Source organism: Lepidochelys kempii, chromosome 13 (genome assembly GCF_965140285.1).
Source record: "Lepidochelys kempii isolate rLepKem1 chromosome 13, rLepKem1.hap1, whole genome shotgun sequence".
Lineage (NCBI taxonomy): Eukaryota > Metazoa > Chordata > Testudines > Cheloniidae > Lepidochelys > Lepidochelys kempii.
In genome coordinates, this window is record NC_136392.1 from 9,087,404 (window position 1) to 9,113,761 (window position 26,358).

General features: G+C 41.4%; 1 protein-coding gene across 4 annotated transcripts in view; it reads right to left on the reverse strand.

Moving 5' to 3' along the window:
- The window catches only part of CDH4 (cadherin 4), a 664,040-nt gene that overhangs the window by 138,282 nt on the left and 499,400 nt on the right, over positions 1–26,358 (reverse strand). For all 4 annotated transcript variants that reach the window (XM_073309188.2, XM_073309187.2, XM_073309190.2 and 1 more), the window contains 2 exons: positions 10,910–11,065; positions 694–838 (listed from right to left, as the gene is read on the reverse strand). In XM_073309188.2, the coding sequence (XP_073165289.1) occupies positions 694–838; positions 10,910–11,065 (301 nt within the window). The remainder of the gene's footprint in view (positions 1–693; positions 839–10,909; positions 11,066–26,358) is intronic.

Sequence of the window (26,358 nt, forward strand, 5' to 3'; positions counted from 1 at the left end):
CACTCACTGATTTTGCATGAGAATTTGCACACTTAACTTTTTGAAAACCTGGTCTCAGATCTCTGCGTAATTCATGATAGGCAGAAAAACCATAGCACGAGATCAGACACCATGAAGTCAGTGGGAACCTTGTAATTTACTACAATAATTTTTGGATCAGGTCCCATATGAGTAAGTTGTTTTTCCACAACTTGGGACACAGACTTTACTGGACTCTGAGTGGATGGAAAATACTGATCTTAAAAATGACTGGATTACTTTTCAGTCAGATAGATATACAGTATTTCAAACATACAGTCAGGTAAAAGTCAAGATCATTGCAGGGTTTGCTTTTCTTATTAGGAGTCTGTCATTATTACTGTACTGATTACATGTTGCTGTAGAACTCTATACATGTAACAAACATTCGAGACAGGCAACACCTGGTTTGATTTTACAAAGCTTCAGCAGTTGCTTTTGCAAACAAAACTTCCAAGTAGTGTGATTTGGATGCAGCTCCCATTTTATCCAAGTCTACACCTACTCCCCTTCAACGTTTATGGTAGTTCAGCTAAACTGTTCAAATTTTCACCAATCTTTTACAAAAAATAACAATCTCTGAGCATCAAGAGGAGTCATGGAACATGTGATCAAACCAACTTGTGCTTTATATTTGAAGCCTTAGGCTTATCATAAGAGCTCTTCCAACTCTACCTGGTTTAGATCCTTCATCAACAGATCCATTATAGACTTGGTTTATAAACTCAGGCCTGTTGTCATTCATATCAATCACATAGATGTAGAGGTCAATAGGGTTTTCCACCTTGTTTCCATTCATATCCACTGCATGAGCCCTCAGCTGGAAATAAACACAATGGAAGCATGATGTCAGTGATAGAATTCTCTGGATGAAAGATGGAGTTGACTTCAGCATTTATATTCTTTCCAAAAATTAAACTATAGGAATGTCAATTTTCCAGTAGAAACCAGATATCTGGTTTTCATCTAGGTGCTGCAGGTTACATAATGTTTCACAACAGGGCCCAATATTAAAAATCATTTTAAAATAATAATAGTAAATAGAAACACAAATAATTTTATCAGCTAAAAGAAACATTTTCTCCACGGCTAACAAATCACTACATTAAAGTAAAGTAGTAATTGTTACTTGGCAATCTCCAAAGACTAAGTTTGCTTACTGTTATTAATGCCACGAGTTTATTTTGCACTAGTCACAAGAACTTCAGCAATGTACCATGGAATCTCACATTGCTTTGATGTGACATGTGGTAATTAGTAAGTGAAGAGATCTCATAATTGTTGATACAATTGTTATTATTATTTGTATTCTGTAGCACCTAAGAGCACTAGTCATGTAGAGCAACCATTGTCCTAGGCGCCATACAAACTCAGAACAAAAAGATGGTCCCTGCCCAATGTTTATTCAATTTCTCCAAAGGGGAGACCCATGTATAGTTAAGAATGGGAAACCTGTCTCAACATTAACTACCGCATCAGTGATGCAACATTATAATAGCCAGCACTGTACTGCTGAGTTCTCAGTTAAAATGGCACTGGGACTCCATCTTATTAGGAATAACTATTGATAATAATGCTGGAAATCGAGACCATCTGTTTTCAGAATAAAAGGGACAGATACAGCATGTCAAAATGAGTAATTAATAAAACAACGCAATCAACAATAGTCTGGAACAATCAGTAATCAGGTGAGAAAAAATGGATAGCTCCTTCATTATATGGAACAGATGGCTGCACTACATGGGTCGTGTGCTGACGGTATTTATCGAAGCTGGCTCGGGAGGAGGACTGGATATGAAAGTCTTGTATTGTGCCTGACTTAAGTTGGCCAATGGGGAGACATCTGGCTCTGGGAGAGCATTGCAGCTTTAATTTTGTCACTTTCCCTCATTTCAGTACCAGTGAGCGCTGTTGAATCCCTGCACTGACATAAAAATCAGGGACAGTGTTCAAAACCTCAGGGGCAGATTCTGAAATATTGATGAATGAAGAATGAAAACGCCACATAAAAGGAGTTTGGTGAAACTGCTGTCTAGAGAAACAGGACTGTCACTTTAAGACCGATACTCAAGTAGGCTTGCCCAATGGGCCCTTAGTGAATTCCTCCTATTATACCACCTGCTATGATGCTTTTCCCTACCAGATTCCTAATGTATAATGGCCTAGATTTTTCAGATGTGCTGGTATCTCCAGGTCCCATTCACTTCAATTGAAGTGGCAGATGCTCTAAAATTCAGGCCCATTGTGTCAAAGAACGTATGCGGCTCTGATACATAGCATGTAAGGGTGCTAATTGTATTAATATTGATTTCAGTCTTTTGCTTTTGCCGAGACTATGATTGATGGGATTTTACTCCTTTGTGTAGGTTTTCCAAGAAGGTTTAACAAATATAATCACGCTATATTTGATAGGCTGGACTGAGATTTAATCCAGGGAAGAGAGCAAACTGCCACACAGACTGAGGGCGGACATTTAAAAAAAAAAAAGAAAAAAAGGTTAAAAAAATCACATTTTTTTAAATATTAAAAAGGCTGACTTCATTTTTAATACAGACTCTCTCATTTGTGTTTCCTGATTCTTAGTGCTCTTAATATTTGCATTTCATGCCTACGTCTAAACTGCTCTGACTTGTATCAGCAGAGCTATCCTTCATTATGTCAGATGTAGCAATTCAATAACTTTTACAAGTCAAAGGTCAGATTGTCTTTGAAAAAAAGTAATTCTGAGCTAAAATTAAAGTTATCATCTTCAAACTGAAGCCTCACTGGACTCCGTCTTGCTGCATTTTCAGGAGCGGAAACGGCTCTATTCAGAGATAAAGCAGAGTGCAAAGCCGATATCTTTCTCTTTCAGATCTGGCTCCCCATCCCCACCAAATTTTAATTACATTTGATAGCTCTTGTTTGAAATCTCCAGGAATAAGTCATTTCTCAGCACTGCATGTCTATCTGCTTGTCACACACATATGCCCGTGAACATATGCATATGTTACTGATTCACTCAAGAAAAAAATTCAATAAGCAAGACGGTAGTTATCTCACTAAACCTGCAGAGATACACACACATGAGGCTCCCCTGCTCCATGGTAACATCAGCATTACAGCCTCAAACCTGAATTCTGAAGGTGAGAACAGTACTTGAGAGTATGGACAGCTGAGCTAAGGCTTGCTCCCCCGCCCCCCACCATGGATTGAATTGGGTGAGACGCACCCTTTGATTTAACATACAATCCAAACACAGAGCACTGCAGTCTCAATGCTGATCCCCCGCTGCAGCCCTCCGGTTTGCATGGGTGACTGGGTGCCCTCACAGCTCCCCTTCTATGGTGTTACTGCCTCCTTTCTGACCATTTTTCCTTCTCTCTCCCCCTCCCTTTTGTCTGTTTTCCTTGTCCTTTCTTGTATATTTTATTTATTCTTTCAGTGCTCTTTTGGTTGTTCTCATCTGGCAATGACCTTCCTCCATATCCTCTCACTCTTTTGTACGCTGTATGTTCCTTACCTGGGGGTCAGAACCATCTGCTAGTGTCAACTACAGTTGATATGAACTCCATGGGCTGCTGTCTGAGTCTATAACAATGCACAACAAGAGTCACTCCTGGGGCTGGCTACATTAGAGTTCTTTGCAGGAGCAGGGAGGGAAGGCAGGTGGCTTTCAAGGGGTCACCTGCGGCTTTGAGGCATGTTTAAAGGAAGGACAGGGTGGAGCAGATATTCAGGAGCTTTCCTTTCCCTCTTCAACCTTCTCTTCTGTCCTGCAATCCCTCCCACCCTTGAACTAGTGTGGAGCTCTCAAACTGGGAAAAAAAACAGATATACCACATCATCATGAAGCCCAGCACATTTTATATTTTCTTGCTCCACAAGTATATATGACTGTGACTTATTTATTCAGTATGCATGATTTAGTCTCACACAGTGCTCAGCAGGCAGGGCAGCAATCAAGTTCCATCTGCTACACGATGGATGTTGTGATAAGACAACGGATGGGATTAGAAGTTGATACACTTAAGTGCTTTTTCATGGTATGTGAGCTGTTCACGGGGGGCAGGGCACAGAAGATGACAAAACAACTGTCATGTTTACTTCTGACAACTGGAAAGGAGCATGCTCATATTGAGGAAAGGACTAAAGTCTTCTGGAACTGGAGAAACCACTGTTTGAAAGGCCAGTTACCACAGCCTTGGGTAGAAGAGAAGTCAGAACACACAAACACATTTAAATGGGAGACCATCAGATGGAATTTAAATTGGGTGCTTGGAGAGGTATTTAGTAACTGTTTAATAAAGCTGACTTTAAAACATTAAAGTTGTTGCAAAGTAGAGAGCATGATCTTGGCTGCAGGTTAGAGAAAGAATAAATAGGATCAATGGAAAATGTTGGAATCCAACCACCATTGTATAGGATTCATAAATGTAAATAAAGTTTAGCTAGTGGTCCAGATCCTCTGCTGGTGGAAGTAGTTATAGTTCCATTTTGTACCAGCCAAAGAGCCGGCCAGTCCCCTTGAACAAATATTTTTAAAAGTAGGACAGTCTTCATTAACATACTTAGGCAGCAGCTACCACTGGTTTCTGTGTTTTTTCTACAGACAATTTCTAGAGTAAATGTAGCTGTTGGCATACAAATGCTTCAGCATCATGATTATTGATGACACAGGAGGCTGGTGCTATCTGAAGGTAGTTAGTCAAAGTCAACAGTGAAATGTGTTAAATATAAATACTACTTCTGCACTAATACTGAGAATACATATGTATATTAATTGTAAGTGACAGATCTTTTTAAAAAATTGGGCATACAATTCTGTGCCTAATTTGCACACACTTTATCATGATTAAACATGTAAATCAAGTTATTATGGCACAAATGACCAGAATTACACATAAGCTTTTGTAAACGTGGTTCAAAATATTATTGCAATTAGTACTAGTTTCTCTGGGTCAAATTCCTTGTTTCTAATTGTCTTTGTCTACCAGAGACAGGTGGGTGAGGTAATATCTTTTATTAGACCAACTTCTGTTGGTGCAAGGAGACAAGCTTTGGAGCTACACAGACCCAAAGAAGAGCTCTGTGTAAGCTTGCAAGTTTGTTTTTTTCGCCAATAGAAGTTGGTCCAATAAAAGATATTACCTCATCCTTGTCTCTCTAATATCCTGGGACCAATAGGACTACAACACCGCAAATAATTTTTGTCTCCCCCACAGTCTAAACGATTCCCATCTCAGCCTGTAACCAATCTCCCCTTGTCCAGACACCTCTGACTGATATTTAATAAAAGTGTTAATGGAAGCAAAGTGCTGGTTGGGACTATTCCAAGCTATATCTGTATTTAAAAACAGGCATATAAATGAAGCATGTTAATTGAATATCGTTGCCTGACGGCTAAATATTAGATTTTATGGTGATGGTGTTTTGTTAACAAAGCTTGAAGATATATGAGAGACCAACCAGACTGCAGCTTGATAGGAAGTTCTGGCACCTGAAATAGTCAGAAAAGCACCAGGAGGCACTGATTTGTCCATGAGTGTAAGCAGAGAGTCATCACCTACAACACCGAGAGCTCATGGGAACTCAGGCTGATAAGGGCGAGGGAAGTGATCCATGTTAAACACTGATATCTGCTGAAAGTTAGTTGGCACTGTTTAAAAACTGAGACACAGAGACATCTGTGTAACAGAGAAAGTACTGCTACAATGAGTCAGAGCCTTGGAAAATCCATCCCTCTGATGCTCAAGAGAAATATTAAAAGCTGACAAGCGAGTTCTGCTTCAGAACTACCAAAATAATTAAAAATTGATATGATTCCTCTCAGAAAAAAGGTGGGCTTCATCAGGCAAATGCTTCCTAATGTGGAGAATTAAAAGAGGAGTGCTTTAGGAAGAGCAATCTTGATGCAATCAGAATTATATAAAAGAAAGTATACATGGAAAATGTGCGAGTTAATGAAACAGAACTCTGGCATGTGTCCTCCCTAATTCTCAGGAAGATTTTTTGTATTGGCTTTTAGGTTATTTAGAAATAAAATAAACATGGACAGCATGTGATACCAACAGAGATGCCAAAAAGATTTAGGTCTGTGTGGGGCTGTAAAGAAATGGAGCTGCGTAGATCATACATAGGCATCACAGCTGAACTGCTAGCCTGTGGCACACAGAAGATGACTCAGTAGGTTACATGCTAAAAACGCAGGGGCCAGATCTTTACCTGGTGTAGTTCCACTTATCTCAAGTGGATTTATACCAGCTGAAAATCTGGCCCCAGGACTCTATTAGGTGAGCTAAGAAGAATCTTCATTAGGTATTAATACCTAGAGATGAACGGAGATATAAAATTCAGATCTAAACCTGAATCTGGATCCAAATTTTCCCAAAGTTCACATGTCTGGATCTGAGGTCAGGCCTGTTTCTAGTAATATTGGTGCTTATTGGCAGGACCCTCAGCTATGGTAAATTGGCATAAGCTCAATCAACTTCATTGGACCCAACGAGAAGCCAGCCATTGATGCCAGGAGGGGCAAAAGGAACCAAAGCAGGGACTGCTGTATTGTAGGGGAGGAGGAAAAATGGGGCACAGCCAGCATCACTCCGCCCCCAGCATCTCCTTGGTCCCAGAACTGCGCACTGCACCAAGCACAGTGGAGTCCTGGCTCATGACTGGGGCTCCTAGGAACTACAATAATAAATAAATAAATAATGGAGCTATACTGATTAACACCAGCTAAAGATCGGACCTCTGTCTAGTTATGTCCCATATAGGGAAGTCTTGCACATAAGCACCTGGTGCCCTTTCTTTCTTCCTATAACTCTGGAACATTGGCCTCCCCACAGTGTTTTGGGTTACCACTTTATATAAAGGGACATTTATAAAGTCCAATCAGTCAAAAGTTTGTTTGTAACCATGGCTTGTAATTATCTATAAACACCTTCTACTGATGTGCTTATAGCCATTTAAAACATAGAATCACAGAACCATGGGATTAGAAAGGACCAAATTTCATCGAGTCTACCCCATGCTAAAATGCAGGATTTGTTGTGTCATATACTACTGCCGCCTGTAATGGGCTTATTATATCTATTAATCATTTATTAACCCTTAATTTGGCTGTAGCTGTTTGTTTATGCCTATGTCTCTTGTCTTCCAGAAAAGAGACTCCCATGAATGAGATTAAAAGTTCTCATTGATTCCAGGTGTTAGAAATTGAAGTTGTTTTTTGGGAAGTGATACCAGCCACCACACAGCAGCCTTTTCCAAGCTTTCCTGAAATTTCTGGTCTAAATATACTTATAGGATACATTTGGGTCACATAAATCATTATTATGGGAAACTAAGTCATTTTTTTTTGGGCTCAGAGCGTCTTGTACCTGACATCATAATGGCTCCATCAAAGGGGTTAGTTTGTGAATTATAACAGCTGAACTGTTATAATGACCCAGCAGCTCTGAAAAAATATCGAACACTGGAGTGACATAGAGCCTTTTTCAAAATAATCCTCTTCATATTTTCATGGGCACAGCAGGCAAAATAATTGTTGTTCACAGAGGATAAAATAATTTTGCTTAGGATTCTTTTTTGCCCAGGGAAAATGTCTCTTTCCATCCAACTTAAGCGGTAATCTATTTTCTTTATCCCTCTACTCTTGCACAGAAGCATTGTCACTCTGGTTAACTGGACACCTGATAAAGCTAACAAAGTGTGCGTCTCTGACAGAGCAGTTAGGAATAGGATAGTGGTGGAAGTAGTCCATACCATTGCATTGTCAGTATGGCATCTCCAGCGATGACTATTATGATACCAAAGAATGTGTTCAATGTTGATACAAAGCAATCTATGAAACAACTTTTTGTAGCCACTGTAGAAAAGAGCGAATGGACAGATGCAGGAAGTACTGAAGTTTTGTGCAGCTGGTGTGCAAAGAGTAATATAATTTTTTTATCAGTTTGTGTGACTGTATTTATTATTTGCTTCTACTTTGTGACTGTAATTGTGCTGTAGAATATAATACAGAGACCAATTACACTGCACACAGAACATTTTGTGAGCCAGTAGAGTCTACAGAAGCATCTCTTGGTGTTACTAATATTTATTAATTCCCTTGTATTTACTATTAGTCTATCTACCTACTTAAGATCTTCTATGATCTCCTCACTGTACTGTCTGTGTCTGAACACCTCCAGACGATTTACAATGAAAAATGACTAATCGTTACTGCATGTCCAACTTCAGTAACGAGTGATGACTCGGTAACTTCCTCTGACACCCTAATGTTGATATTGGTTTCTCACATTCTTTCAGGCCTGGTCTATATACAAACTTGACCAGCTCTCAGTTAAACCACTGCTACACTATCAAGTTAAACTGGCTAAACTACATCACTCAGGACTGAAAAAATTTCACACCTGTGTGATGCAGTTAAACTGACCTAAGCCCCAGTGTGGATATCACTAGGTCGAGGGAAGAATTCTTCTGTTGACTTAGCTAGTGCCTCTTGGAGAGATAGATTTACTGCAGTGATAGAAAACCTTCTCTTGCTGTAGGGTCTGTCCTACAGCTGTGCCACAGTAGTTTTCTCATGAAGATATGCCCTAAATCAGTGTAACGTTGTGTGTGGACACTACATCAGTTTAAAGCAGGCTCAGGTTATGTCTTCACTAGAAACGCTATAGTGACCTGGCGGCAGTGCTGTACGCTGCAGAGATACAAGGGATTCTTCAGAGAGGAGGTAACTAGACTGACAGAAGATGTTTACAATGGGGCTTAGGTTGGTTTTACCACATCACAAACAGCATGAAAGTTTTCACAGCCCTAGGCGATGCACTTCAGCTGACTTAACTTTTTAGTGTAGACCAGCCCAGGGTGGCAGGTTTGTAGAAATTTTGGTGGTGCCCAGAATGCCCAGAGGCCCCCCCCCAAACTTCACTCCCTACCTGCCTAAGGCTCTGCAAGGGAGTTTGGATCAGGGGAGGAGGTCTGAGGTACAGGCCCTGGGCTGGGGCAGGGGATTGGGGTGTAGGATGGTTGAGAGGTTGGGCTCTGGGATAGAGTTTGGGTGTAGGCTCCAGGCTGGGGCAGGGGTGGGTGTGCAGGAGGGGGTAAGGGGTGCAGGCTTTGGGATGGAGTTTGGGTGCAGGCTGTTGGAGGGAGTTTGGGGGTTGGAGGGGGTGTGTGGGAAAGGGCTGGGGTGTAGGCTCCGGGAGGGGGTGGAGTGGGGTGCGGCACATACGGGGAGGGGCTGCCCCTCACCATAGCCTCACTGGGGGTTGGGGATGGGGCTGCCCCATGCCCAGCGTTGGGCAGGATTGGTGGCTGCAGGGGATGCGGATCACAGGGTCAAACACTCACCAAAGCCCCAGCAGCTGCTCAGGTGAGTGAGGTCCGCTCCAGTTGGCACCTGCCGGAAGCCCCCTTGGCGTCTCCTCCTGGTGGGTGCAGGGGGAGGTGAGGGCTGCCAAGCATGCGTGTGCCTCCTCCCTCTCCTCCTGAGGTGCAGCCAGCTGCCTCAGCCTGCTGCCAGCGCTGCTCTTGTGCTGTGCTGCAGCCTTAGGCAGCAGTTGCAGCTGGTGCCGGCAGTGCAGGCAGGCGAGGGAGAGCCGCGCCGCTTTCATTCAGGCAGGGATGCTCCAGGGCTGGGGGGAGGATGCTCCGGGGCTCAGGTGAGGTGTGCGGGGGGGTGGGGGGTGAGTCAGGGGCCAGGGAAGAGATCCAGCTCCAAACACTGGTGGAGCCGGACCCTGAGCCCTGAATATTCCTGGAGTCCGGGCACCACAGGCCCATACAACTTGCCGCCCCGGACCAGCCCTTACATTGGCTAAACTTAACCCTGGTGTACACTTAGAACTTAGGTCAATGTAACTAGGTAGCTCCAGGGTGTGAAAAATCCATGCCTGTACGCCATAGCTATGCTGACCTACCACCTGGTGTAGACACAGCTAGATTGATGGAAGAATGCTTTGACCTAGCTACCATCACTCGGGGAGGTGGAGTTCCTACAGTGATGGGAAAAACCCGTCCGTTGCTGTAGTCTGTGTCTACACTACCATGCTACTGTGGCAATAGCTATGCTGACTATTTAACAAGGGCCATCCAATGTAAAGCACATTTAAAACAACATGGAGAGTCTACACATAAAGGATATGTCTACTCTAGAGCTGGAAGGTGTAAATTCTAGCTCAAGGAGACATATCCATGTCAGTCAAACCAATGTGCTAAAAACTGAAGTGTAGCAGTGGCGAGTGGTGTGAGGAGATCGCTGCTTTAAGAATGATGCTATCCAAGATGCTAGGCATGTACTTGGGGAAGTTAAACCCTCACGCCACTACAGCAACATTTCTAATTTTAGCATGCTAGTTTGATCACAGCTAGTGCAGGTCTGACTCCTTGAACTTACACCTTCTAGCTCCCATGTAGACATATACAAAATGTACCTATTTAACTAAATCAATGCAGAATCGCACCTTTAGTGAAAACCATGAAAATCTGTTATGAAAACAATGCCTTAGTCCTTTTCTCAGTCACAGGGAAAAGAGTTGATCTGTGTAAAATATGTGATCAATAAATCCTGAGCTGGGCAACACTCGCATGCTTTCTCATTTCCTCATAAACTGGAAATGCAAACCTGGGCCCTACTTCTGAGAAGACAAGTTGGGTCCACAGTTCTACATCTAAATTGCACAAAACATTCAGTGATGACGTGAAACCTGCTGAAATCTAGCAGTTTTGAGTGTTTTACTTTGACTTTGTGAGTTCAGACCCCAAACTCAGGGAAGGACCCAAATCTGTGTGTCTATTCTAGCCACAAAGTCCTTTTGCACTATTCTAGTGCAGAGGAGCTGTGGATTAGGGGGATACATGTACAATGCATAAAGAAGAAAAAAAAAGATATTTTCATACTTACATGGTAGGAAGCTCTTTCTTCTCTGTCCATTGGACGTGTCACATACATTCTGCCAGACACGGGATCAATGCTGAAGACTTCCATAGGTGGCTGGTCAGCTCCTACTCCAGTGATGCTGTATCTGATATGGATCTCACTGTCCTTATCAGAACGAATCTGTATAAATAATTAAAGATAACAATCAGTAAGCTATGGACAATGGGTTGGTGACATTGATATTCAAATACCTTTACCTGCTATATAGTTAGGAGACATTAAGGCCCAATCTTGCAAGCCTTCTATATGCAACGTTGTTAACTCTGATAGGTGATCTGCATGCTAAGGCCTGGAACTAGGTTGCAGAAAAAAAGATCTTTCATAAACTTTCAACTCATTTTTTTCCACTTTTGTTTACAATGATCCTTTGGAACTCAGAAAGCAGAACCCTCTGACATTCTGGCCCTGATTCTCAGAAGTGCATCCATTTGCATGCACAATTTATGCAACTGTAATTAAATTATGCATGCAAATAATTAGGGCTGGGATTTTTTTTTTAAAGGAGTCTAATGGAGTTGGGCACCTAATTCCCTCAGGTTTCCTTGAAAAATCTTAGCCTAGAATTTTAACAGGCTGACTGGGCATACAGACCCTAAGTTTTCAAAAAGCAACTAGTGATTATAGGTACCTTAATTTGGGGGCATCTAAACTGAGACACCTCAAAGGGGGCTTGACTTTCACAAAGTGCCAAATGCTTGCCCTCTAAAAATCCAGCCCCTTTTAGGTGTTTGGAGCTGGGCATCTGTTAATCACTAGACACCCACTAATCACTTTTGACAATTCTCTATAATCACCAGGACTGCATTTTCAACCAGTCTAAATGTGTATGTAAACACACATATGTTATTCTAAAAACAGAAGCCTTTATTTCATTCCTAATACAAGCTTGTTGGTTTGTTAATGTGGGGTTACTAATGCCTGATGGACTGCTAGCTTTACATTTGAACGTCTTCTTAGGGAAAAAAGCATTACAGCATTGCTTTTAAAGCCCATTCCTCCCAGCTTCCTTCCCACCTTGAGAAACAAACAAAAAAAAAAATCAAATATGGCATGAAGAATGACATGAACTTTGGAAACAGATAAAAGGAAATAAAAAGGCAGGCTAAGATGTTACCCTAGCAACCTTGATTGTATTGCTTTAAATCTGAAGGTAATTTCTAGATCAGCCATTTAAAAGAAGTTCTTGTAATGTCAGGGCTATTTCTGAAGGAAAATGCACGGTACAAATAAACAAACTACCACCCCCCACACTGTGAAAAACTGTCTTACATGCGTCAACGTGAAAAACAGGGTTTTTTTTTTCTAGCCAGGTTTATGAATGCAATAAATTAATGGGAACATCATATAAATCCATTTTTATAGACGAGTGTACATTAGTATCTCAGATATGGCAGAGCATTTTCTGAAAGGTCTGCACACTCTGGAATACTACGGTGCATGCAGGAGGCACAAATAACTGAATTAAAAGAAGTTCCATTCTAGGTGAGCAAAGGTAGTTTCTGAAGGGGAGATGAGGGTTTGTTTATCAGATTGAGGAAATTAGGAGGAGGGGGCTACTATTTTGAAACCCTCCATACATGACCAATATAGATGCACGTACTTCTTCCCATGGATTTCTTTCCTTTGCATTAAAGAGAGTTAAACTTTCTGTAAGTAAGTCACTGCAGATCCAGGAAATGAAATACACCACGAGATACATAGGCGTTATCCAGCTGCACTAAGGAAATCTAGGAGATAATTATACTACATTGAGCAAAACAAATACACTTCGTTACATCTTGCAAACATTTGGAAATCACTCAAAAGTTGTGGTGAATCACTTACCTGAACTTACTTTCCAGTAAGAAAACAAAAAATACTTGGTTTTCGAGAGAAATTATCTATGGGGAAGTGGTCACAAAGACTGAGGACAATGAGACATACATAGTATGGCTTGCCACTACTGAGGTATTCCTTGTACAAAAGCACATTAATTTTGTATCAGAACATGTAATTTTAAAATTTAATGAGATTTTTAAAAAAAGAATACTTTAAAAAAAGAGAATACTTCCTATCTGGAATATTCTGACCATCCCCAGCGTGTAATCTAGTAAATCTTTTTGATCTATTAAGACTTATGTGAATACAATATAAGCTTTGCTTGTCAGAATAGTTACTGAACCAGTTTACCATATTAAAAAAAGAATCACCGTTTCAGGGAATTTCCTAAATGAGGAAAGAGCAGCTTTAGATCTTATTTATATCTGGTAAATGAGAAAAACGCAACACATGCTTATGATAATACTATGAATGAAGACTACACACATGCATGCCATTCATTTATCTTACATTTATAATGATGATGAGAATTATGCTGTTTTTTATTTACAGGACAGATGGTGAAAGGTTAAATTTATTAACATATTTAAAATGTTATTACTGTAGCAGCCAGAGGTTTTCAGGATCCTCAACTTTCAACAGTGCTAGGCACTGTATCAGTATGTATGAAGACCTGGTTAAAGTGACGTGTGCATTAAATTAACTTCTGATGTTTGGTGATTGTTGTAATGGATTCATTCTTTATAAAAGGGTTTTCACTCTCCACAAACACATGGGAAGGAATTTAGCCTTTGGGATTGTTAGCCACATGAAGAAATGCACTTTCAATGGGGAGTTCATTGGATTCAGAATCAGGACAAACATTATAATTCTGTATATCTAGGTTCTGACATGGCTCTCCTCAGCTTATCCTGAGCGCCTCACAAACACTAGTGGAGTTTTCCTCATACCATCCCAGTGAGGTACAGAAATATTATCTACATTTTACAGATGAGGAACTGAGGCCCAGAGAGATTGAGTGACATGACCAAGGCCATAAAGGAAGCCCGTGACAGAGTCAGGAGACCTGGTTCAGTTCCTGAGTCCCAATCAGACCTCCCTGTTGGCTTAATGAGACGTGTCATTCAGTAAGCTGCAGCATGTTGTAGGTTCAAGCTCTGCTGAGCCAACCAAAATAATGTCCAATAATTTAAATTAATTCCCAAATCATAACTGGAAAGAGTTTGAGTCTGATTCTGCTCTCCCATTTACACTATAATAAATCTGGAATAACTGCAGATCAAAGGAATGACACAGATGTAAAACCAATGTCAGTAAAAACAGAAATAACTCTTTCCCCTTTAAAGATTCTGACATAATGGCCAAAATACATGTATGATGTAAACCTTGATATAAAATTCACGTAGTTCTGTCATCAGATCTGATTTTATGGTTTCTAGCATTGCTGAATTTTAATGGACTTTCCCTTTCACATGCTAAGTATCCTTCATGTCACATTTTTTAGGCAAAAATCTTAAGGGACATAAACCTCCATCAAGATTTAATATCCAGCTATATTGTTCCAATAAGTTTTACTACTGGGTGAGATTTCAATTTAAGAGCTTGTTCAAGGTAACAGACTTTATACGTCTGTTTTGTTTCTACTGAACATATCCTTGTAGTCTTAATATTCCTAATTCCTGTCCTGGGTCTTGCAGTTACTAACCTTCTCACCTTACAGGGTGACACAGTGCTGCTCTCTGACAGGAGAGAAAAGGAACAGGGGGCTGTTGAGAACTGTATAGTTGGCAATTCAGGGGACCCCAATAGCTAGTGAATTACCCAATCATGTATAATCCAAGATACCATGTAACGACACACAACTGTATTTCACTCAGCAGAGCTGCTGTGAAATATATGATATCATGAAATGATATGAAGTTAATGTGGACTTACTTTGTCATTGTATAATATTTGCTACTGGATACAAAATGAGTCATTTACAGGTCACAGGGAAGGTGTACCCAGCTCGGGATGTATTTGGGCAAAGCAAAATGACCAAGTTATCCTCTGTTTCAGTTTCTACTAACAAACTGAAAAATACGATAGATCATCCCACAAAACTCAATGTAAAAAATGAAACTGTAACAATAATATTTGCATAACTCCCGGATAGTTGAATCTGATTTTCTGTTTTACACAGCACTCCATAATTATTAATGGCCATGTAGAACAGTGTCAATGCTAAACAAATCTCTTTCATTTTTAAGCTCTTGGCTATTTTGCCCATTAAAAGGACCAAATGGAAAATAATTGAAGGCTATATTCTCTCATGTATTCCAAGTGTTGCATGGAAGCCAAGAAATGCAAACATATTCAAATCCTTTAAATTAGCACACTTAAGAGTAAATTTAAGCATTCTAAGTTTGGCTCATTAAATTTAGTGGCAATATTTTAATTCGGCTACATCTTATTGCTCATTGAGACTCCTACTAAGGTTTTTTTTATTAAACTGAATTTGCAGTATGTTTAAGAATCATTCATGTAAACATTCTCAGCTATAATTTCAATATCTCTTTACAAATCAGTAAAACAGCAGATTTCTAACACTGCCTCTCCAATCATATTATTGCCTGTTGACTTTTAATCATATTTGATTTCGGGAAGCATGGTCAAAAGTAAAATGGACAGAGAATAACTATGTGAGAGATATGTGGAGAACCATTGGGTTAAAATAATATTTATAAAACTTCTGTCCTCTATTCGTACATCTTCCAGTGACCTCAAACTGCCACCTAGGCAGGGAGGGAGACACTGGAAAGAAAGAAAAAAAACTGCAGTTGTCTTCTGAGGAATTTGTCTTTGCTGGGACTTGAAAAAAGGACCTTCAGATCTGAAAGAAAAAGTGCTACCACACCTGAGCTAAAGGAGAATTCCAACTAACTACTGCAGAAGTAGTTTTAGAGGTAGCACTCAGGCCTTCAGTCTCTAGAACATAAAACTATTATCATATGTAGTGTGTTCCCAGCTTCCTGTAATGACAGTCTACAAACAAGCTGACTGGGAGGGGACCTTTACCCCTTTCAATTGGGCTGACAAACAGAGAAAGGTTGGAAATACCAAATAGAGCTGAGTTATTGATTTCTTCTGTCTCTCTATGTAGCTACTGTCAACATTTCTAAGGAAGAGCTCAAAACACTTAAACCCCCCCCCACCCACAAAAACCTAACTGTGGAGGTCTTGTCCATTAGCCTGGTGTTCCCTTAGCCCTAGTGGCCTGATGCCTCTCATGTGAGGTTGAATCCTCTGGAAACTCTTGCCTGTAAGATTTTTTTAAATTGATTTAGTTCAATGCAAAGGAGAGTAAAAATATTATACTGGAGGCCTTTGGGGGTTAAGAACCTCTTTTGCCTGCATTAAAACCTCTGCTTTTACATCTGTGTATGTGAAAACACTAAAATACAAAGTAGTAAACCTCATGGTGGCTTTCAAGCAACTACAGGTACTCTCTGTAAGTGCCAGCAATCTAATCATAAATCTGCTTGGCCTCCAAGCTGACACTTACCAGTAGAAGTCCGTTTCCTCCGCACTGACCCTCTGGATAGGGTGGCAAAGAAAATTTACTAAATTTTGGAATTGCATCTGAGCTTCTAATGTTTTCAGGTTCTTTGGCTTCTGCCAATATCTCGTCAACTCAGCCTCCCAGCAGGCCAGTTTCTGATCATGAGCAAGAGCCTGTGTGGATGTACGTCCCTTGATTTCCACCCCTCCTGATTATTCTTTTTATCTATGTCTTTCCCTCCAGGTTTTTCTGGATTGTTTATTTAGGTTTTGTCTTTCTCCCCTGTGTGTGATATAGGGGAAGATGCAACACCAAGCAGAAGGGAAAAGGGAGCATCTAAACTAGGCTTAATAAAGTGACCTTAATGTGTTATTGAAAATCTGCTTTTCCAATACAATCATGAGAGATATTTCAAGGCCACGAGACTTTGCAAAGTGGCAATACTAATTGCACTGGCTATCAGCTGCAGTTTAACTTTTGCTGTAATACCGTTTGCAACTGTAGAGCACTTGTGTTTTAGCATGAGTTAGCAGTCTGGATGCTGTAGGACTAAGTGACTGTTGAACTCATATAGCATCTAAGCTTGCTGTACTCTTATCTACTGGTGCCAGAGTTTAGAGTGGAGACAGGGACCTGCAATGGCTGACAGTTGATGCTATTGCCATCAGGTCTCTTTTTCTTTACTGGTGAAGATTCAATATACTGTAATTTGCTGCATGGTCTTCATGATTAGCTAATTAAGCGACCTTCATTACTTGTTATTATGAAGGTCAAAAAGCTAATGCATCTGTAACAGGAAGTGGCCAAAGCTAATGGGTCTTCTACATGTAATCTTAATTGATACAGAGGAGTAGTTTCTAAAACACTATGAATGGTCTCCAGTTCTTTTGCAATAGATTTAGTTTTCAAATGGAAAACCTGTACCACATTGTGGAAACTGAAAAATACAGAGGGTTGGAGGGAGGGCAAATGGATAGAAAAACGAACATTACTGAAAGATCTAGAACATATAGTTGCATGTTACCAATATTTTTTTACCACAGCAAGAATTTAGATACCCAAACCTGCCAATCCCACCTTTACTAGTCTGAGCTCTCATCGTGAGAGTTACTAGGGCACATAGTCCCTGGTGATGTAATTGGGGCACCTCCAATGGAGGAACAGCCATTTCCAGGTGCAGAGAACTTGGCCCTTTCTTAAGCTACTGGGGCTATTCCATTTAGTTTGGGCTCCCTTCATGCAAGATCCCAGGGCTCCTTACTAAATGATGGGGGCCTGGAGACTCCATCCTTTTAATTAGTGCCATCTTGCATGATAGAATTTCAAACAAAATGAAATTGCTCTGGTAGCTCAAGAAAGAGCGCTAGTAACTGTCATGATGGGAAAGTCACTGGTCTGCATGCTACAGGAGGACATTTTCCTTAATCTATTAATAAAGGACTGCAATCTGACATCCTTCTTAATAATTCAGTCCTGCAGCCCCTCCTCAAGCAGCTAGTCAGTGACAGCTATGCATGAGTGAGGACTAAGTAAAAACCAAGCAAGAATATTGGGATTTTGCCTGAAGTCTTTTCAAAGTGTACCCTTGTGGGTCCATCCACGAGCCTTCCATTAGTTTCCATCACAAAGCCAATGTAGGAAAGAGAGAGACCAGCGCTCTCCTGGGTGTGGTACTATGTGAAGAATAAGAGCACTTGTTACAGGAGGTTAGAAGAATTAGCAAATATCAACCTTAACAAGGTTAACTATATCACTGTAACTAACAAGGCCAGTCCTCAGCTAAAGTAAATCAGTATAGTTCCGTTGGCTTCCACGGAATTACATCAATTCACTCCAGCTGAGGATCTGGTCCAAGCACTTTAAAAAAATAAAATCTAACGGCATATCACATCAGCGAGGAAAGAACAGTCTTTGTACAACCAGCATACAGGCATTTCAACTCAAGTAGCATTCCTCTTCGTATCACAGTGTGGGGGCAGTGAAAAGGTAAACATTAAGAAACCGACACTGCTGTATCTTCATGAAGGGAAGTTTTTTCCACTCTCATGGGATATAATTTGTCTTGGTGTGACCTTTACTTTCATAATAAGCTATATCTTTTCCCCGTTGCCTAGCTCTCCTGACCTTAAATAGCAGTGCATTTCAATTCACGCTGTAGTATGCCTACAGATATTACTGGTCACACATAGTGGGATTAGAGACACTACCCTCAGCCTTAAATGAAACCTTTAAACCTGTTTACAAGCAGCTAACAATGTATAAAACTAGAAACAATAATAAAACTCTAAATTTCTAAGTTTTGGGCTTCAAAATCTGCCTAGATTAATTTTTGGGATATTACTTTGTGGATGTTGGAAGGGCAGGGATTAAGAATTTTGTCACTGTATTGGTACCCTCATCCCTAAGTGATCTTTTACACTGAACATTGTATTAAGTCTCTAATGATCCCAGCTATATAACAAGATACTTTCCTCCTATAGCATATATTACATTGTGTAGAATATATGGAAAAGTGCTTTCATTCATCAGCAAAGGGATGAGCTAAACTTGAAATGGCTGAAAGTGTAATTCTCCTTAAAAGAAAATATCTATCATAAGGACAATATTAAAGGGCATTGTAGCAAGGCAGTCACTCCGCTCTGGCCCTGAAAGGGTTAAAAGCCAGCCCTGGGAGAGGACTGGGGCTGAGAGCCAATAGGAAAAGGCTGGGAGGCAGCCAATCAGGGCCAGGCTGGGCTGATAAAAGAGCTGCTGGGCAAGAAGGTGAACAGTCTCTCTCTAGGTTTAGAAAGAGACCCACTCCAGCCTTGGAGTGGGAAGGACCTAGCTGCCTGGGAATGGAGGATACCTGACACAGAGCTGTGCTGGGGAAAGGCAAGAGGTGCTCCAGCCTGGCAACTCCCCTGTCTGAGACCATGTTTAAGGCCTAAAGAGGTGGTGGGGCTGAGGAGGTGCAGCCCAGAGTTAGGCAGAGGCAGCTGGTCCAACCTCCTTACCAATGATGAGTGGCCATTACAGACTGCAGTTTGCCCAAGAGAAAGGGGGCTAGATGACTATTGGCAGTAGCCACTGAGGCAAGGTGGGCATAGGGGCAGGGGGTTCCCCATGGAAGTGTTGGGTGGACTGCAGTGGGCAGAACCCCAAGGTAAAGGGCCCAGGAGGGACATGGGGGCCTGAGGCAGGAGCAACACCAGTCAGCAGGAGGTGCTCTGGGGCTGGAAAAAAGCTAATTCCTGAGGCAACCAGCAGGAGGTGCTGTGGTGGTGAGTCAGCAATCTGCTACAGGCATTAATGCATGTTTAAATCCTCCCTGTTTTATTTTTCATTGGTGTAGTTTCTGAGAGATGGCTGTGATCCCAGTGTCCTTTTATGGAGATACTATACAACTTCTCAGATGAAATTTTTTCATACCATATCTCTTAGGGCCAAATTCTGCCCTTGGATGAACGTGTGCTGCTTTGTACTAAGGACAAAGGCCGCTGAACACTGACATCCAAGAGCAGCACTTCTTCCTTAGATTATACTGCCAGAAGAGTGTTGGGACTCCAATAACTCTGAGAGCAACATGTATAGAGTATTGACAAGTGAGCAAAAGTCAGTGTAACATGGCGGCCCTCACCCCTGTGGCATCTCCTGCTGGTCATCCTCGGGAATTAGCTCTTCCAGCCTCTGGAGCACCCTCCGTAGGCCGGTGTCCCGCTTGCCCCCCCCATATGTCCCTCCCGAACCACGGTGCCCCTTTAGGTGGGGTGCTGCCCCCTGGGAGTACTCCCACAGTCTCTGGGTCTCCCCTCCCTGGGGAACACCCACCTCACTTCAGTCTTTGGCTACTGCTAATCACCATTGAGCCCCCGCACACTGGGGCAGACTGCAGTATATAAACCAATCATCATAGGCAAGGGAGGTTTGGACCTGCTGGCTCTACCTACTCTTTGGGCTACCCTCTGCAACCCCAATACCTATTTGGCCTTCTACTAGGCCTGCAGCCTGGGGGCGTTTCCAGGCCAGAGCTCCCCTGCCCGGCATACTATGTTACACTCCCCAGCAGCCAGGCCCATCTCTCTCTACAGCTAGAGGAGACTGTTTGCTCCTGGCCCACTGCCCTCTTATAAGAGCCAGCTGGGCCCTGATTGGGGCATGGTGCTAGCTGAGGCTGTTTGGCCAATCAGCTTTTCCCCAGCAGTAGCCACCCTCTCCCGGGCTGCTTTTAACCCTTTCTCCCCCCCACCCCTGCCCAGGAGAGGGGCAATTGCCCCACTACAGTCAGACACAAGTCTACAAACACACATCCATACAGGTCATATGTACCATACACGCACACAGTATGTATGGTGCATAAACACATGCACACACATACTGCATGCCCTGTGCAAAAACATACAGACACACTGTCCGCATCTCACACATACCACACTTGTAAACATGGCATGCACAGTGTTCACTAATATACACATGCCGTATGCACCCCACACACACACGAGTGTGCACATGTATGCACACACCATATATACCACAAGAACACATGCTGTATGCATCACAAGGTCTCCAAATACATTGCAAATAAAACTGATTTCAGGTACACCATAAGGCATACTCTGAGGTATATAATAAAACCAATTTTCAGTATGACCTCTTGTATAGGGGTAGAGTGCCTCTTAGCTGCCAAACCATTTTGGGAATATCACTCTCCACACATCTCCAAACATTGGGCCAGACTCTCTCTTGCACCAGAGTTCTAACCATGGAAGGGGTGGGGAGCATCAAAAAGCTATTTAGAGCTGTTTCTGAATCACAGAAGTATAGGACTGGAAGGGACCTTGAGAGGTCATCTAGTCTAGTCCCCTGCACTCAAGGGAGGACCACATAATAACGAGACCATGCCTGACAGGTGTCTGTCTAACATGTTCTTAAATCCTCCACTGACAGAGATTCCAAAACCTCCCTACGCAATTTGTTCCTGTGCTTAACTACCCTGACAGTTAGGAAGTGTTTCCTAATGTCCAAACTAAACCGCCCTAACTGCAACTTAAGCCCATTGCTTCTTGTCCTATCCGCAGAGGTTAACAAGAACAAATTCTCCTCCTCCTCCTTGTAAAAACCTTTTATGTACTTGAAAACTGTTATGTCCCCACTCAGTCTTCTCTTCTCCAGACTAAACTAACCCATTTTTTTCAATCTTTCCTCACAGGTTATGTTTTCTAGACCTTTAATCATTTTTGTTGCTCTTCTCTGGATTTATCCAATTTGTCCACATCTTTCCTGTAATGTGGCACCCAGAAGTGGACACAATACTCCAGGTGAGGTCTTATCAGTGTGGAGTAGTGCAGAAGAATTACTTCTCATGTCTTGCCTACAACATTCCTGCTAATACACCCTAGAATGTTAGCTTTTTTTTTTTCTTTCAACAATGCAGTGGTGTGCTGTTGAGTCATATTTGGCTTGTGATACACTATAACCCCCAGATCCACTTCCTCAGTACTCCTTCCTAGGGAGTCATTTCCCATTTTGCATTTGTGCAATTGACTGTTCCTTCCTAAGTGAAGTACTTTTGCATTTTTCCTTATTGAATTTCCTCCTATTTATTTCAGATCATTTCTCCAGTTTGTCCAGATCATTTTGAATTTTAATCCTGTTCTCCAAAGCAATTACAACCCCTCCTAACTTGGTATCATGTCTGCAAACTTTATAAGTGTTTGCATCCAGATTACAGCTCCTTTATAACAACTGAGTGGTGCAAAGGGGCCCGACCTGATTACAGAAATATTTACAGGTGTGGGTAAGCAAAGGGAATTTGTATCTCCGCTCTCCATCCCCCTCACTTCCAGCTATCAACTCCTGCTCTCCTCTGAAGGCAACTGTTGCTGAATCTAGCCTAATCCCTTCCACCCATCTGTGATTTACATTTTCCTAAAATAATTTCCCCTTGCTGATCTCTACCTCTTATTCCTCTCTCCTCTATGATCCTTTCTAGTACTATTCCACTTCAACAATCTAAGGACAACAATTCTCTGCAAAACCCTCTTCCTTCTTCATCTTCAGAGACCCTTTTGATTCCTATTGCAGTTATCCCTCTTTGTCAAAGACAATTTCTCCAGCTACCTTCCACTCACTGCAATGCTTCCAGGGGATACCCAGGGCTGTGAGACACTTTGCCACCCCTGGCCTTTAGCATGGGAAAGTCTGTGCGTATCATCGGTCAGCTACCCAACTCCACTGGCCATGGCAACGCAAGCACTCCCCTTTAGGCTTTGTAGGTCCTGCTGCCACCCTACAGCTTAGCAATTGGCACACTGCAACCCTCTAAGTATCTCCTTAGAGTGTCCAGCCCCTGGTCCACTGGACACTCACAGTGTTTATAGATCTGCTGCTTCCAAAGAAACAAGACATCCCAGCTTAACTGTTCCACGTCAGATCACTGCTCTGTTTAATACCACAGCACTTAGAAATATTTATAGAGAAACCAGCTCTGTGTTTAACAAAGCCCAGACAGAGATTTCAGTGGTAGTAAGTAGAAGTATTGGCAACAAAGGGTTATATGGAAAGTAAAGCCATAACATGCATTCTAGAGCCTAGATTTATTAATAAAATACTCTCGTGCCTGGTAGAGTATTGCTCACCCAAAATCCTTGCAGAGCTTTTCAGCCAGGTTGGCTGTGATTCTCCTTTCATGAGACAAGCACAGTGTCAGTTACCTCCTAGGTGGAGGATCCCGTGTGTTTCCTTGCACCCCAAGATATTCCTTGCACCCCTGCTGTTTGTTTCACCCTGTAAATTTCCTCTCTGGGACATTTCACAATCTTTCCTTCTGCCCCTTGTTCAATATGTGGATAGGCACGTATTGTGAGGCACAGAATGCACCAAAGACCAGATAAGTATCATTTCCTGTCTGAAAGGAACATTTCCAAGGTATATAACCTCCTGGTGACCTGCCTTAACTCCAAGACCTTACAAACATAATTTTTAGCATAGATACATAACTTCTTAAATACTATCCACACATACATTTCACAGTAATTATGATGATCAATGGGCTCTTGGCAGAGACCTCATATCCCACTCTTTGGTGAACTATTGTGCATATATCTGACGCAGGGGATCCCGAAAGCCCCCGTGTAGCCCCTGTGCCCTCTGCCAGTTGTCCCCAAGGGATCCCTGGGTCACACTCACCCAGCTGCAATTCTTACATTCACGGTCTACTTGTCAAAGATATCTTACCCAACCAATCCCCCTTATACAGGTGTCCTCAGACTCCATCAGCCTCTGCTCCTGTCTGCAGAACTGCTTCATTAATTAGGGATGGGAGATTGCCAAAAAGTAAATTTCAAACTTAGCTGAACTTCACTGATTTGAAATGTATTCATATGACTGAATCTTTGGCAAGTTTTTCTGTTTCATTAACTAAGTTTCTGCATTTTTTTTCCCCCAGAGCTGATAATCCAGTTTGCTCTAACCTGAATTATCTGTGTGTTAGATTAGTTCATCTCCAGCAATACTTACTGTTATGGTCCCCACCCATCTGCCTTTAATATGGGACACAGGACTGCTGTACCATACTGCAGCATACAGCCCTCTCCTTTTAAAAACACCGTAAGCCTACAGCTTTTAGAGTGTCTATACAACCCTGCGTATCGCTTCCTTTTTGAGAGAATCTCAACATTTCCTTTTCAAACTTAGAGAGACAGCTTTGGAAAACATCAGAAGCCAAGGACCGGGTGCAAAAAAAGCCTAACTGTGTGCCTAATTAGTACATGCACTTCCCACTACAGTAGGAGCAAATCAGGTAGCTGGACAAACAGATGGTCATTTAGACAAGTATTTGTTCATGAACAAGTATTATTTCATGCAAGTACCCAAATTGTACATGCAGTTACAAGAAATGCACTTGCAAATTAGGCATGTGTTCGCACATGCAGCTGTGTTTCACTAACAGGCAGTGATAACCCTTACCTACAGCATGGTGTTTTGAAGTGTAGGGCTTGTCTACACCACAGGGTAATACGTTCTACAGGGTGTGATTTCTAACGTGCACTGACATGCTATGTATTAATTGGTCTGTGTAGACTCTACTGGTGTGCTTTAATGGAGTGCTGTTTGAAACAGTACTATGTTAAAATTCACTAGGGAAACTTTAGTGCACGCCAGAAGGGTCTACATGGACCAATTAATGTGCAACATGATAGTACGATTTAGAAATCACCCCCTTATAGAACACATTATCTCACCATGTAGACAAGCCTTTAGTTAATGTTTCAAAGATGCCTTGAGATCATTGAAAGAAAGATGCTTTAAAGTGGGAAGTGTTACTATTAATAATATATTGAAAAAGGATATACAGTAATCTACTTACACCACCTACTTCTCAGAACACTTCCAGGGAAAGGGCATTCCAAAAATTATGACTGCTAGAAGCAAAAAGCTTGCTCTTGATTTTCCATGCAAATCAGATATTTGATTGTTTTGTACATGTAGAGACCATACAGTCCAGTAAGATTCAAGATCCTAACGCATTGTCTTTATAATTCCAGATAATTGTACTCTGTCTGACAGACATGTTGACTATCCTTGTTCATTTTTTTGAAGTATTTTTGACATATTAACCAATCATTTAATTTCAGAACCGGTAAATTACAGACAGTTCCTTCACCATCACTTAAATGCCATGTTTAGAGCAGAATAGTTTAGGTAAGCAGATTGCAAGTGCTTAAGGCTGTAAAACATAATTATGTACAGCCAACTGTATAACATGCTTGAAAAAATTATAAGCCTAGTCACTGAAATTAAAATTATTTCAAGATGAAGTTGTACAAATACAACTGCAAAAAGCTGCAAAATCCTATTAATTTATTCCAACTGCAGTGGGCAATGCAATGGAATTTCAACCCCCTTTTTCCCTGCCAAAGGGAGTTTAAGTGTAACAAAAATAATCAAAGCATGAATTTTAAAATCCAAAAAGTGGCACCAGAAAATATTTCAGATATTATTTTTGTACTTATTTAAATTCTTGGGCATCAGCTGGTAACTTGGCATGATGCTGCTTTAGTGTGTCAGGGCAAACATTAAATGCTAAATTTCCATATGTCAGCTTAGAATAGTTAATGACTCTACCACATCTTGGACAGCATGAAGGTTTTTCTGAAACTGCTGTCAAATTGAATCTTTCCCCCGATCAATAAAGGAGCACAATGAAATGTGCTATTTGTGATGTCTGTAAGAATGGATTAGCAAAATACAGTAAATGCAGCTGTCAGGGACTAATTCTAGTTCTTAGGCAACAATCCTACAAAGACTTAAGTATGGGACTAGTTCTATTGAGTTCAATGGGACTACTCTTGGATAACAGTTACTCACATAACTAAGCATTACAGATCTTTCTATTACACAAACTTTAACTCAAAGTTCTGCTGCTAAACTTCCCTTCCAACTCATAGTCACATGTTAACTAGTATTCTAAGGGACAATCGTTAATTGTTTTAGGAATGTTTGATCCACAGTTAGATCTTCTAACCTCAGCTAGAAGAGGTATAAAGAGAGAGACTGCAGGTATATTCATGTAGCAACCACCAGTCCAACCTTCCAATTGTTTTGAAAGTATATAATAGTGGTATATTTGGAAATGTTGTGAACAAAGGTGTAACGCTGAAAACAACCTTGGAAGGTATGGCAATAGAATGTCTACATGTTGTAGACACTTTGACTTGGAAATCACATTTCCATCAGAATTGTTTTCTATTACTGTTTACAACTGAACGTTATATTACTATAAGTGAAAGAGACCATAGGAATCTTTTTTTGTGCATTTGATAGCATGCGGGCCCAGATTTCCAAAACAACCCAGGGGTTCATATTTTCAAAAAAGCTCAGTTCCCACTTAGGTGTCTGAACACAGGTCAGATTTTCAGAAGTGCTCATTTCTCAGCAATTTCCATTGAGAGATTTATGGCCAGACTTTCAAGAGATCCCCACCCCCAAACATACTGAGCTCTTTTTATAATCTGGCTACTTATTTTGGTGCTTAAATGGAAGCTGAGCTCTTATTGTCTGATTGCTTCCTTGT